Genomic DNA, 9650 nt, shown 5'->3' on the forward strand with positions numbered 1-9650 from the left:
TCTTGTACTTACTTCACACATTGTATGGAATGCCCCTCAACAGGAGAGACCTTACAGAGACACTGCCCTAAGAATCACGGAGCAAATGCACATCCTAAGATTCCATCCACCTTGACCTTGAAATCAAAAGGTCTCATTCCAATAAAATTGATCAAAACCTGTCCCTTGTCAGATGCTCATAAAATTTACAAGTCAGTTGATACCACAAAATTCATTCACTATCACCACCATTAAAACGTCAATATTTACTTACAACTAGCAATATATCCTTTACCTTCCATTAAAGGCACTAGAGACCATACATGATGAAGATGAGACATAATTTACCTTGGCTTTATCTTAATAAAAGAACAAACATTCTATGAAAGTATCACACAAAAATTAAGACATCATCTTTTTCCCCCCTCTTTGTTCCCCCCACCCACCCCCCGCACCCCAGTAACAGGGGGGAAAGACACTTTCTACTCAAACTGTGGTCATCAGTTTCAAAGAGCCAGAACGAAAGCGGAGGATCTTCTTCTTGAGGTTGTGCGAAGCCTTAATTTTGACAAAGGTTTTTGTGGGGTTGTTATGAAGGTCAGGGGCCGTGACCGTTTGAATTGGGAGGGTCTGGACAAACTGGGACCAAATTAAGCCCCCACTTTCTTCGGAGTCGCTGGTGGTGGTGCTCTCGCCCACGAACTCGCCCTCGCTCACGCTGGACTCACTGTCCCCGAAGCAGTTGGTGGTGTAGTTGCTCTGCTCGTCCTCGCTGGTGTCCACCACGGTGGAGTGGAAGAGGGACTCGCACTCTGCTGAGTACTCGGAGTCACTGGCTACGTAGGCATAGGGACTGGCGTAGGACATTGCCACCGGCACGGGGTACACACCCATGTGCTCCCTGCGAGCCCTCCGGGCCCTCCTCAGGGCCTCTTCATAAGAAATCTCAGCCGAGGACTTCCACCGCCGGTAGTCGGTTCGCTTGTGCTTAGGTTTGGCCACCACCGGCTCCCGTCCGTGGCCGTGTGCCTTGTTTCCCGCCCTGTGGCCGCTGCCCAGGGGCCTGCCGGGAAGACCCACATCGGAAGGCCCACTCCCGCTCTTCCGTCCCTTGGTAGTCGCTTTCTTGAGTTTCTTATTTGTATCCAAGTCGTCGGAGAAACGACACTTCTTGCTCCCTGACCGGGTTTTCTCCCGGACGGTCGGCAGACTGTTCTCCAGACCCTGCAGGGCCTGGCCTCGGTGCTTCAGGGTGGAGCTTCTCGCGACGCCCATGTTCCTGTGGCCCCGGTGGAGCCTGCCACCCGGTGCCTGCCCCGGAATGAACTGAGCTTTGACCAGATGCCCTTCCTCCAGGCTTTGCGAAGAAGAGCCCTCGCTTTTGAAATCCAATGTAGGCCTCTCCTCCAAAGGAAAGGCAGGCGGCAGCAGTGGAGGAGGAACGGGCGCGGGGACAGCCTGCAGGCTGTTTTTCTGCGGCAGTTTTTTCAGGGACTGCACAGCCTTGTTCTCCTGCAAGGGCACAGGACCTTTGCCCGGGCTCTCTTTTGGAGAGGCAGCTGAGATCTGACAGCTTTCTTTCAGGGACTCACCTTTCCCAGCGGCTGGACACCGCGCATGCTCTTGGGAAGCCGCCTTGGCATTTGGGGGCAGATGCTTGCTTTGGAGCTCCGAGACCGTGCTTGCCAAGCAGCTCTCTGGTGGCGGCGACCTTTTACTTTCCAGTTGCTCTCCTTTTGATTCTTTTGACCATTGCTTCAGTGGGGAGAATACCCCATTGTCCGAAGAGGGTATTCCCCCAGTGGGCAAACACGCCTGTTTGGAATTCTTAAGGTTCACGGCGTTGCCCTGCGAGAGGCCGCCAATGGCCCTGACACACATGCTCCCATTTCTCAGAAGCCCTTTCGTGGGGTCAGCCTTCACACTGGTTCTGGGTTTGTTGGTCCTTACAGGATGTGTTTTTTTCTGAACCAGGCTCAGAATATAGCCATCCATTTTACTGGGTGAAGGATGGGAAGCAGACCACAGACTGCTTGGAGATGGTAAAGAACTCTCTGTTTTGGTGGCATCCAGTTCAGATCCAACGCAAATGTCATTTGCATGGTTCCCAAGCCTGTCCTCTTCTCTCAGAGGGTTGCCCGTCAGACAAAGGAGAAACATTGGGCTCTGCACAGCCACAGCATGAAGCGGACTGGGATATCGATATACATCATTCCCGTTTTTAGACACCAGATCGCACTGGTACTTGGGATTCACATCTGCAATGACATCAAGGGAATTAAATTGTGGTGTGGAGGGGGAACAGCAAATTGCCCCTGAGGCCTGGTCTTCACAGTGGCCTTCTTTATATTCCAACCATCCTATGAGATCTGAAAAACATTTAAAGGTACACTCTGAAGAAATTAATTAGTAGCACCATCTTGTCTCTGACCAGTTTTTATTAAGACAAGTTCATGGGTAGAGAATGAATAACAAAGGAATAAAAAAATACTCCACTAGTTACTCTACCAGTTTACATAAGGTTCATATAACTGAATGAGTGAAAAACAAATTTAACAAAAATTTGGCAAGATATGTTCTTTAAAGGAAATACATTTAGCCATTAGAAATGTTTTCAAATTATTGAAAAGGGAAAACACTATAAATGTTAGCGAAAATCATGATATAAGAGTATGATTATTTGTGTTTATACAAAGAAAGTCTAAGATAAAGTCATACCAAGGTTCTAACAGTAGCACCTCAGTGTGATGGGGAAAAAGTTGATGTTCACTTTCATCTTTCTAAATTTTCAACAATAACTATTGCGTTTTTAACTGGAAAAAAATCAATGAGTCTGTTCTGGCTTCCTTTTAAAATTCTTTGGATAAATTAGTTTCTATGGACTTTTTCCTCATTTTGTACTTTTTAAAACTTGATTCCTAATGATATCTGTTCAGATAAAACACCTAAAAGGTCAAATAAACTGATCAAATTTCAATAATAATAACAGCATATTTTCAATAGTGATATTAAAAAACAAAACATTGTTTAATAGGATAGGGAGTTCTTCATAAGACTTTTTAAAAGATTGAGTACTAGTAATGGATAAATTTCCCACATCTTAAAAATGTTGATACCAAAATATAATGAAATCAAATTTTTTCTTAGTTAAATGATTTTAATTTCTTTTTTATTTTTTTGGAAGGTGGGGTTACTAGGCATTGAATTTAGGGGCACTCAACCACTAAGCTACATCCCCAGCCCTATTTTGTATTTTGTTTAGAGACAGGGTCTCACTGAGTTGCTTAGTTGATTTTGCTGAGGCTGACTTTGAACCCGAAATCCTCCATTGCTGAGGTTGGCTTTGAATTCACAATCCTCCTGTCTCAGCCTCCCAAGCCACTGGGATTACAGGTGTGGGCCATAGCACCTGGTGATGATTTTGATTTCTTAGTGAATATTATAAACATCAAATCCTTTTAATGACCTTAAGTTATCAGAGAAAAATCAAAGTTGAGTCCATCATTGATTTATATTCCATTATATTTATTTATCCAGATATTAAAAACCTATGTACCTGTAATAAATTTCTTTTATAAAGAAAATATTTTAAAAAGGAAAATGATAATCTTCATCTACTCAACCCCCAATAAATAAATAGTTTGTTCTAAGAAAAGGAAACCTCTATCCTTTCCCATCCCTCCTCCTCCACTACCCTAAGTCCTATCTTTGCCTTACTTTTTTCTCTTTTTCAGTGCTGGAGATTGAACTCAGGGGCACTCAGTCACTGAGCCACATCTCTAGCTCCCTATTTTGTATTTTATTGGAGGTGAAAGGGTCTCACTGAGTTGCTTATTGCCCTGCCAAGTTGCTGAGGCTGGCTTTGAACTCATGATCCTCCTACATCCGCCTCCCTCATGCTTCATTTTCCAGAGCCACTGGGATTACAAGCCCACAAGACCACGCCCAGCTTTTGCCTTACTTAAAGCCACATTTACCTACATTTCACCACTGATCCCTTGTCCTTATTTAAGAGTTGAACCAGAGAGCTCAAGGCCCAGCCCAACTGTCTCAATGCTGCAAGGAGGGCATTTGAGAGAGCCAGAGGTCTGTCTTCAAGGAAAACCTGTACAAAAGTACCTTTCAATGGGCTTATAAAGTTTACCTCTGAAACCAGATTTACAGAGTGAGGAAGAACAATTATCAATGAACTTGAGGCCCAGACACTGTAGATAACACAGTTCTGTGTTTCCCCAAATGATTGCTGTTGGAACATATATTGTACAAACACAAACCAATTAGCAACCTCAGCTGCTCAGTGTTAGGTTTTCCTTGCCTGAACTCAAAAGTTCAGTCTCATACACAAGTGAAAAATAGATAAACACAGAGTACAGTGACTTGTGCCAGCACCTGCAGCAGCTCTCATCTTCTCTGCTCTTTCATAGGACCAAAGGTGTAGTCGTGAATTTCAGCAACAACTCTGCCATTCAGCCCATGGGGAGTTTCTGACAACAGCTTATAAGCCAAAATTCCTCCTCTATTAGATAAGATGGTTGAATATAAAAATTTTGAATTCCAGGCTGGGGATGTGGCTCAGGTGGTAGTGCGCTCGCCTGGCATGTGTGCGGCCCGGGTTCAATCCTCAGCACCACATACAAACAAAGATGTTGTGTCAGCCGAAAACTAAAAAATAAATATTAAAATTCTCTCTCTCTCTCTCTCTCTAAAAAAAAAAAAAAAAAATTGAATTCCCTTGGGATGGTAAACATGGACCTGGCAGTTAGACATGAGCTTGAATCCTGCCTCTGCCACTTACTATGTAAATAGCTTAAAGAACTTCAATTGGCCTCAGTTTTTTAATACATAAAATAGAGCTAAAAATACCTACACACTCTGCAGAACTGTTTCGAGGATCAAAAGAGATATGCAGAGCATCTAGTGGTGCATGCCACATAGTAGAAATGCAAAAACTGCCAGTACTAACAATATGATTCTCTCAGGAGGTCACAGCAAGTATAGTCCCAAGGGGGGAATTATGGGCTGGGGGGGAGGGGTGCACATCATACAGAGTATTCTGGGAAACATGGAGGGGCCAGAGCTTTCTGAGGTGCCAGTTCTTGACAAGGATGATGGACGTATTTAACTTAATGTACACTTTAGTTTTAAGTGATTAAAGGAAGAAGAAAACTGTTCCAGAATGGTTTTCAAAAGAAATGCAATGGGGTTAGAGATATAGCACAATGGTAGAACATGTGTTCAGCATGCCACAAGACTCTAGATTCAATCCCCAGCACACAAAAAAAAAAAAAAGAAAAGAAAATACAGACAAATTAAACAGCAAAAACTCAGAAATTCAGTTCAAGACTTATAATATTGGTGCAGTATCTCCACTGTTAAATTGCTACTATGAAAATACAAAGCCAAATGAGACCCAAAGAAGACTAAATTAATCCTAGACATTCATCTAGATCAAGCCATAAATTTAGACATATTATGGCACTCAGTGAAGTAAATTGATGAACTTTTGGTTTTCCATTAGCAAAAGAGGTCAGAGCTACATAACTCTAAGGGTCCTTAACCCTGCCAGTTAAAATTTCTATCAATGCTAACAATTCTTACCTGCAGATTTGGGGCAACCATCTGAGATAGTCAAGGTTGCCTCCAAGGGACTGCAAAAGCAAGTGCTGGAATGACAACTGGATAAACACTCACTGAACACCGAGTTAGAGGAATTAGAAAGGGATCCTGAAGCCCCATCACTCAGCTCATAAAACCCTACAAATAAAAAAATCGTAGGAATTAAAATTATGTCAAGGATAATACACATTCATGCTTAAAAGGAAAAAGGGAAGAGGGTTTTATTTTTTGGTGTTTTGGGCCATTTTATTTCACAGGATTTTAGAGTCCAATAGCTGATAATATGGTTTTATTTCAAACAATCATCATGAAAAGGCAAAGAGTGTATAACTATGGTTATGTTTCAAAGTTACTCTCACCATCAAATTGACCTTCCTCCTTGGCCTTGCCTTTAAAGATGTGTAAGAAAGGAACTTAGATCTGCCAAAGCTTCAACTTTATCATGAATCTTTCAGAAGGAATAGCTTTAAGAGAAAATAAAATCTAAGGAGCCAAATGGTTTAAAAGAAAAAAAAAAAAAACTTTTGAAGTGATCTCAGGAAGTTGAAGTGTGACTAATTTTCTCGACCAGTTCTGACTTTCTCAAGTTTCAAAGGACTGCTCTTCCAAAAATTTGAATAGAACCTTTTTTTTTTTTTTAAACTCAGGGGACTACAGTCAGATCGATCTCATTATTAAAAATTTTATCATCTGACTTTCTTTCTCACACAACTGAATAGTAAACTACTCTTAGTTCTCTCAGCAATGGAAACAAACCCCACTGCCATTTGCAAGTCTAGAACTACCAACCATAGGGGGCTACCTGTGAGTGCAGAATTCTGTCCTTGTATACACACACTCACCTGAGCTAGGCCGGCTGTCTGTCTCCAGATGTTCTTCAGATGTCTTCTCTACATCCAGTCTCAAGTCACTTATCTGTTTGTCAAGTTCTTGCAACTGATTCAACAAGCCAGCATCTCTTCTCCTTAAACAATTCTAATTAGGAAGAAACAGGAAAAGGAAAAATGGATATACTTTAGTGACAAAGAACCAGAAAGTCTTAAGTTTTCAAGGTTCACTAACCCTTCCCAAAACCAAAATTTTACTGAATAACCTGAAGTAAAGAAAAATTTCAGTAACTGGAAAATATGTCCTATCTTTAATTCTACTTTCTCATGTTTTGTGATGATGCAGTTTCTTCATTTTTCTAAAGCAATTTTTTTGTTGTTTGTTTTAACTAGTATATACAATCTGTGACTTTTTATAGGGAGAGGCAAGAAAACTAGAGAGACTTTAATCCATCTGGTATATAGCCAGTTTAAAATAAAGCTTCGTGGTAGACTTTTGAATTTGAAGTCAGAGTAACAAGTTTCCTACAATACATTATAATCTTACTTAGGTGAGGTTTTCTGGCCAAATGTCTTGGCCTGCAGAGTTTTGTTTTCTATAAGTTGCTTTGTAGGGTTTAATCAGTCTTAGGGCCTTTGAAAGTGAGAAACTAATACTACTAGCCAGTGCCAAGTATAATGTGAGCTGGCAGAATCCAAAACCCTCAAGGGAAGGTCCATCAAGATTTGAACTCAGCTCAGGTTTCCAAAGGTGACAGATTGGTTGTGCTAACTCACACCGCCACCTAGTGCTTCCTAGAGCTGGCTGGAAAGGCAAAAGAACTCAAGAGGCATCTGGTTCAAATCATGAATGCCAAGTCTACAAATGAAAATAGTACCATAAACACTGACTGGACTGGAATTCTCCTGACATACTGCCTTGCTCCCCTCAGACAGACAATAGGAATGCATCACTTGCAATCCTGACAGTCATGAAGCCCAAAATGTGCTATTGCACAAGGCACTGCATAAAATGTAAATGACCAGGCATAACCAGTGAGAATTGGTTCAAATCGTAGTTACATATGATCCTGGTCTGTTCAAAGAAACAGTAAAACGCCCAAACCAGAGCTATCACACAAAAACCACAGCATACATCCTTACAAAATAGATGCACATGAATATCTACTCCTCTTGACTGTTCTTTGATTTAAAAAGCTAGGGGACATAAATCAGATGCTTGTTTGCTAAAATTTGAGTTTCTTCAGGAAAAATGAACCAAATAAGTAAAGGCACTTAGATGCTCAAAAAATAAATTGTCTGAAAAGAGACAAAACAAGAAAACACATGACACTGACAGCCTCCCGACACTTTATTTTAAGAGGGCCATTATCTAGCATGTGTCTACTTTCAGATAGTATCACATGGTCAGATAAGATCTTTTTGCCGTTTTCCAAAACTACATTTTGAGGTCACCGAAACAAAGCTGCCGCCATTATTCTGAGGCGGGGTCAAAAGCTGTTCTCAATACACTAAGGTCCAAAGTTCCTTTTCTTTCCATTAATGAAGACTGCATAGAGTGCCTGGGACGCTGACAGAAATCCTGTAAGATAAATGCTCCTAAAGAGCAAGTTCTCTCTTCTCCCACCTCTACCACCAATCACAGCTAGCAGAACGCATAAAGAAGAGGAGGCACGTTCTCCAGCCAAATTGCCATCAATTGCAATCTAGTTTTAGCTGCCTTATACAAAGGACTTCTATTTGAAACTAAGCACCAGTCCAGGAGAAAGCTGGTATGCTGGGGAGAGCCCTGGGAGGGGCAGGGCTCCCTATAGGCGCTTCAGTGTAATCGTAAAACTCGGTGTTAGTTAGCCGAGCCACAAGCCCCCTCCTCGCTTTTGTCCCCTCTCTGCGGGAGGAGATGAAACTAGGGAGACCTCCTAATGAAATGGCATTTTAAGTGGGGGGTTGCGAACCTCTGGGGAAAGGGCATGTACTCATTTAACTATGGAGACAAGGTAGGAACTAGCGACTCCAAGAATCTCGAATGCAGAGGAGGAGGGGAAAGCAGCCACCCCCTTCCCGCAATCCGCGCGAGGTCGCCAGCCCCTCACCTGACACAAAGCAGGCACACGCCAGAACGACGCGCCGCAGGCACACCGCACTGGGGGTTAGGGAGGTGTGAGGCGGAGGTGGGGGTGGGGGCTCAAGACTGCAAGAATTTCCCCAGCCAGAGGCAACCCCGCGCCCACACCAGACCACCTGCCCGACCTCCAGTCCCGCGGCAGGGGCAGCCTTGCCTCACCTCCGGGCACGACTTACCAATTGCTTCCGCAGCAGCAAGATGTTCTCCTCCAAGAACTTCTCCTCCAGGCGGCTGCGCTGCGCCGCCTCGGCAGGCAGCTCCCCTGCTCGGGGCGCAGCGGTCCCCGCGCCCCCGACGCCGCGCAGGGCGCCCCGGACCAGCAGCTCCTGGCGCTGGCGCAGGTACTCCAGCTCCGCCAGCCCGGCCAGCGTGGCCTCCTGCCGTTCTCGGGTGCGCTGCCGCTCGGTGTCCGCCTCGCCCTTCTCCCGCCAGCGCCCCTCGGGCTCCACCGCACGCTGCTCGCCCCGGGCGGGTGCCTGAGGCTCCAGCTCCCTCGCGGTGCCGGCTGGACTCGGCTTCATGGCCCCCAATCCAGGAGCAAAGACCGGTCACCGCAGCCAGGCTGCCAGGGTGGAGGAGCGAGGCGCTAGGGCTGCAGCTGCGAGTTCATGCCTTCCCTCACTGGGGCACAGCTGCGGGGACCAAAGCCACAAGCGCTCGGGACCCGCTAGCGGCAGCCGGCTGCCGAGGACCCGGCCCGAGCGGCGCCGTCCGCTGTCGCCGCGAGTCCCTAGCCACGGCCCCGCAGCTGATAACGCCCAGCCCGGCGCTACGTCACGCGCGGTGGCCGGGCCACCCCCGCCTGGCGCCCGCCTCCCCGCGCCGGCCCCTCTGCTCTAGGTTCGCTCCCCTCGTTCACCGGTCTTCTGTCAGGCGCGCCGCTCGCGCTCGCCGCCGGCCTCCTCCTCCCCGCCCCTCCCCGCCCCTCCCCGTCTCCTCCCCCGCTCTTCCCGCGGGCCTGCTAGCCCCCTTTCCGACTTCACTGCACCCGATTTTTCCTCGTTGCTCATTGGCTCTTTTCCATCACCCAAAAGCGAGGGGCGAGCGCCTGGAGCCCCAGCATCCTGTTACAGTCAGCGTAGCCGGCAGGGTCCGCGAAGGGA

At 45.7% G+C, this 9650-nt stretch overlaps 1 protein-coding gene across 2 annotated transcripts; it reads right to left on the reverse strand.

Annotated features, from left to right (window-relative positions):
* Window positions 1–444: 444 nt before the first annotated feature.
* Window positions 445–9289, reverse strand: Dact1 (dishevelled binding antagonist of beta catenin 1). 2 transcript variants are annotated; one of them, XM_046461335.2, is made up of 4 exons: window positions 8724–9289; window positions 6438–6570; window positions 5578–5733; window positions 445–2237 (listed from the first exon to the last, which is right to left on the reverse strand). In XM_046461335.2, the coding sequence occupies exons 1-4, from the start codon at window positions 9066–9068 to the stop codon at window positions 466–468; spliced, it is 2406 nt and encodes an 801-aa protein (XP_046317291.1). In that variant the 5' UTR covers window positions 9069–9289; the 3' UTR covers window positions 445–465. The 2 variants fall into 2 exon arrangements, with proteins under 2 accessions (XP_046317291.1, XP_046317290.1); XM_046461334.2 differs by having other exon boundaries at window positions 445–2348.
* Window positions 9290–9650: the final 361 nt, after the last annotated feature.

This window comes from Marmota monax, unplaced genomic scaffold (assembly GCF_021218885.2).
Source record: "Marmota monax isolate L192 unplaced genomic scaffold, Marmota_monax_Labrador192_F-V1.1 WCK01_AAM20220418_F8-fsc00001, whole genome shotgun sequence".
NCBI lineage: Eukaryota > Metazoa > Chordata > Mammalia > Rodentia > Sciuridae > Marmota > Marmota monax.

Excerpts from the sequence above, each read along its gene's own strand:
- Dact1 (XM_046461334.2), bottom strand. The coding sequence starts at position 9,068 with ATGAAGCCGAGTCCAGCCGGCACCGCGAGGGAGCTGGAGCCTCAGGCA. Across the intron at positions 6,571-8,723 it reads TGCTGCTGCGGAAGCAATTG|AATTGTTTAAGGAGAAGAGA; the intron begins GTAAGTCGTGCC and ends CTTCCTAATTAG. Across the intron at positions 2,349-5,577 it reads TGGTTGCCCCAAATCTGCAG|ATCTCATAGGATGGTTGGAA; the intron begins GTAAGAATTGTT and ends AATGTTTTTCAG.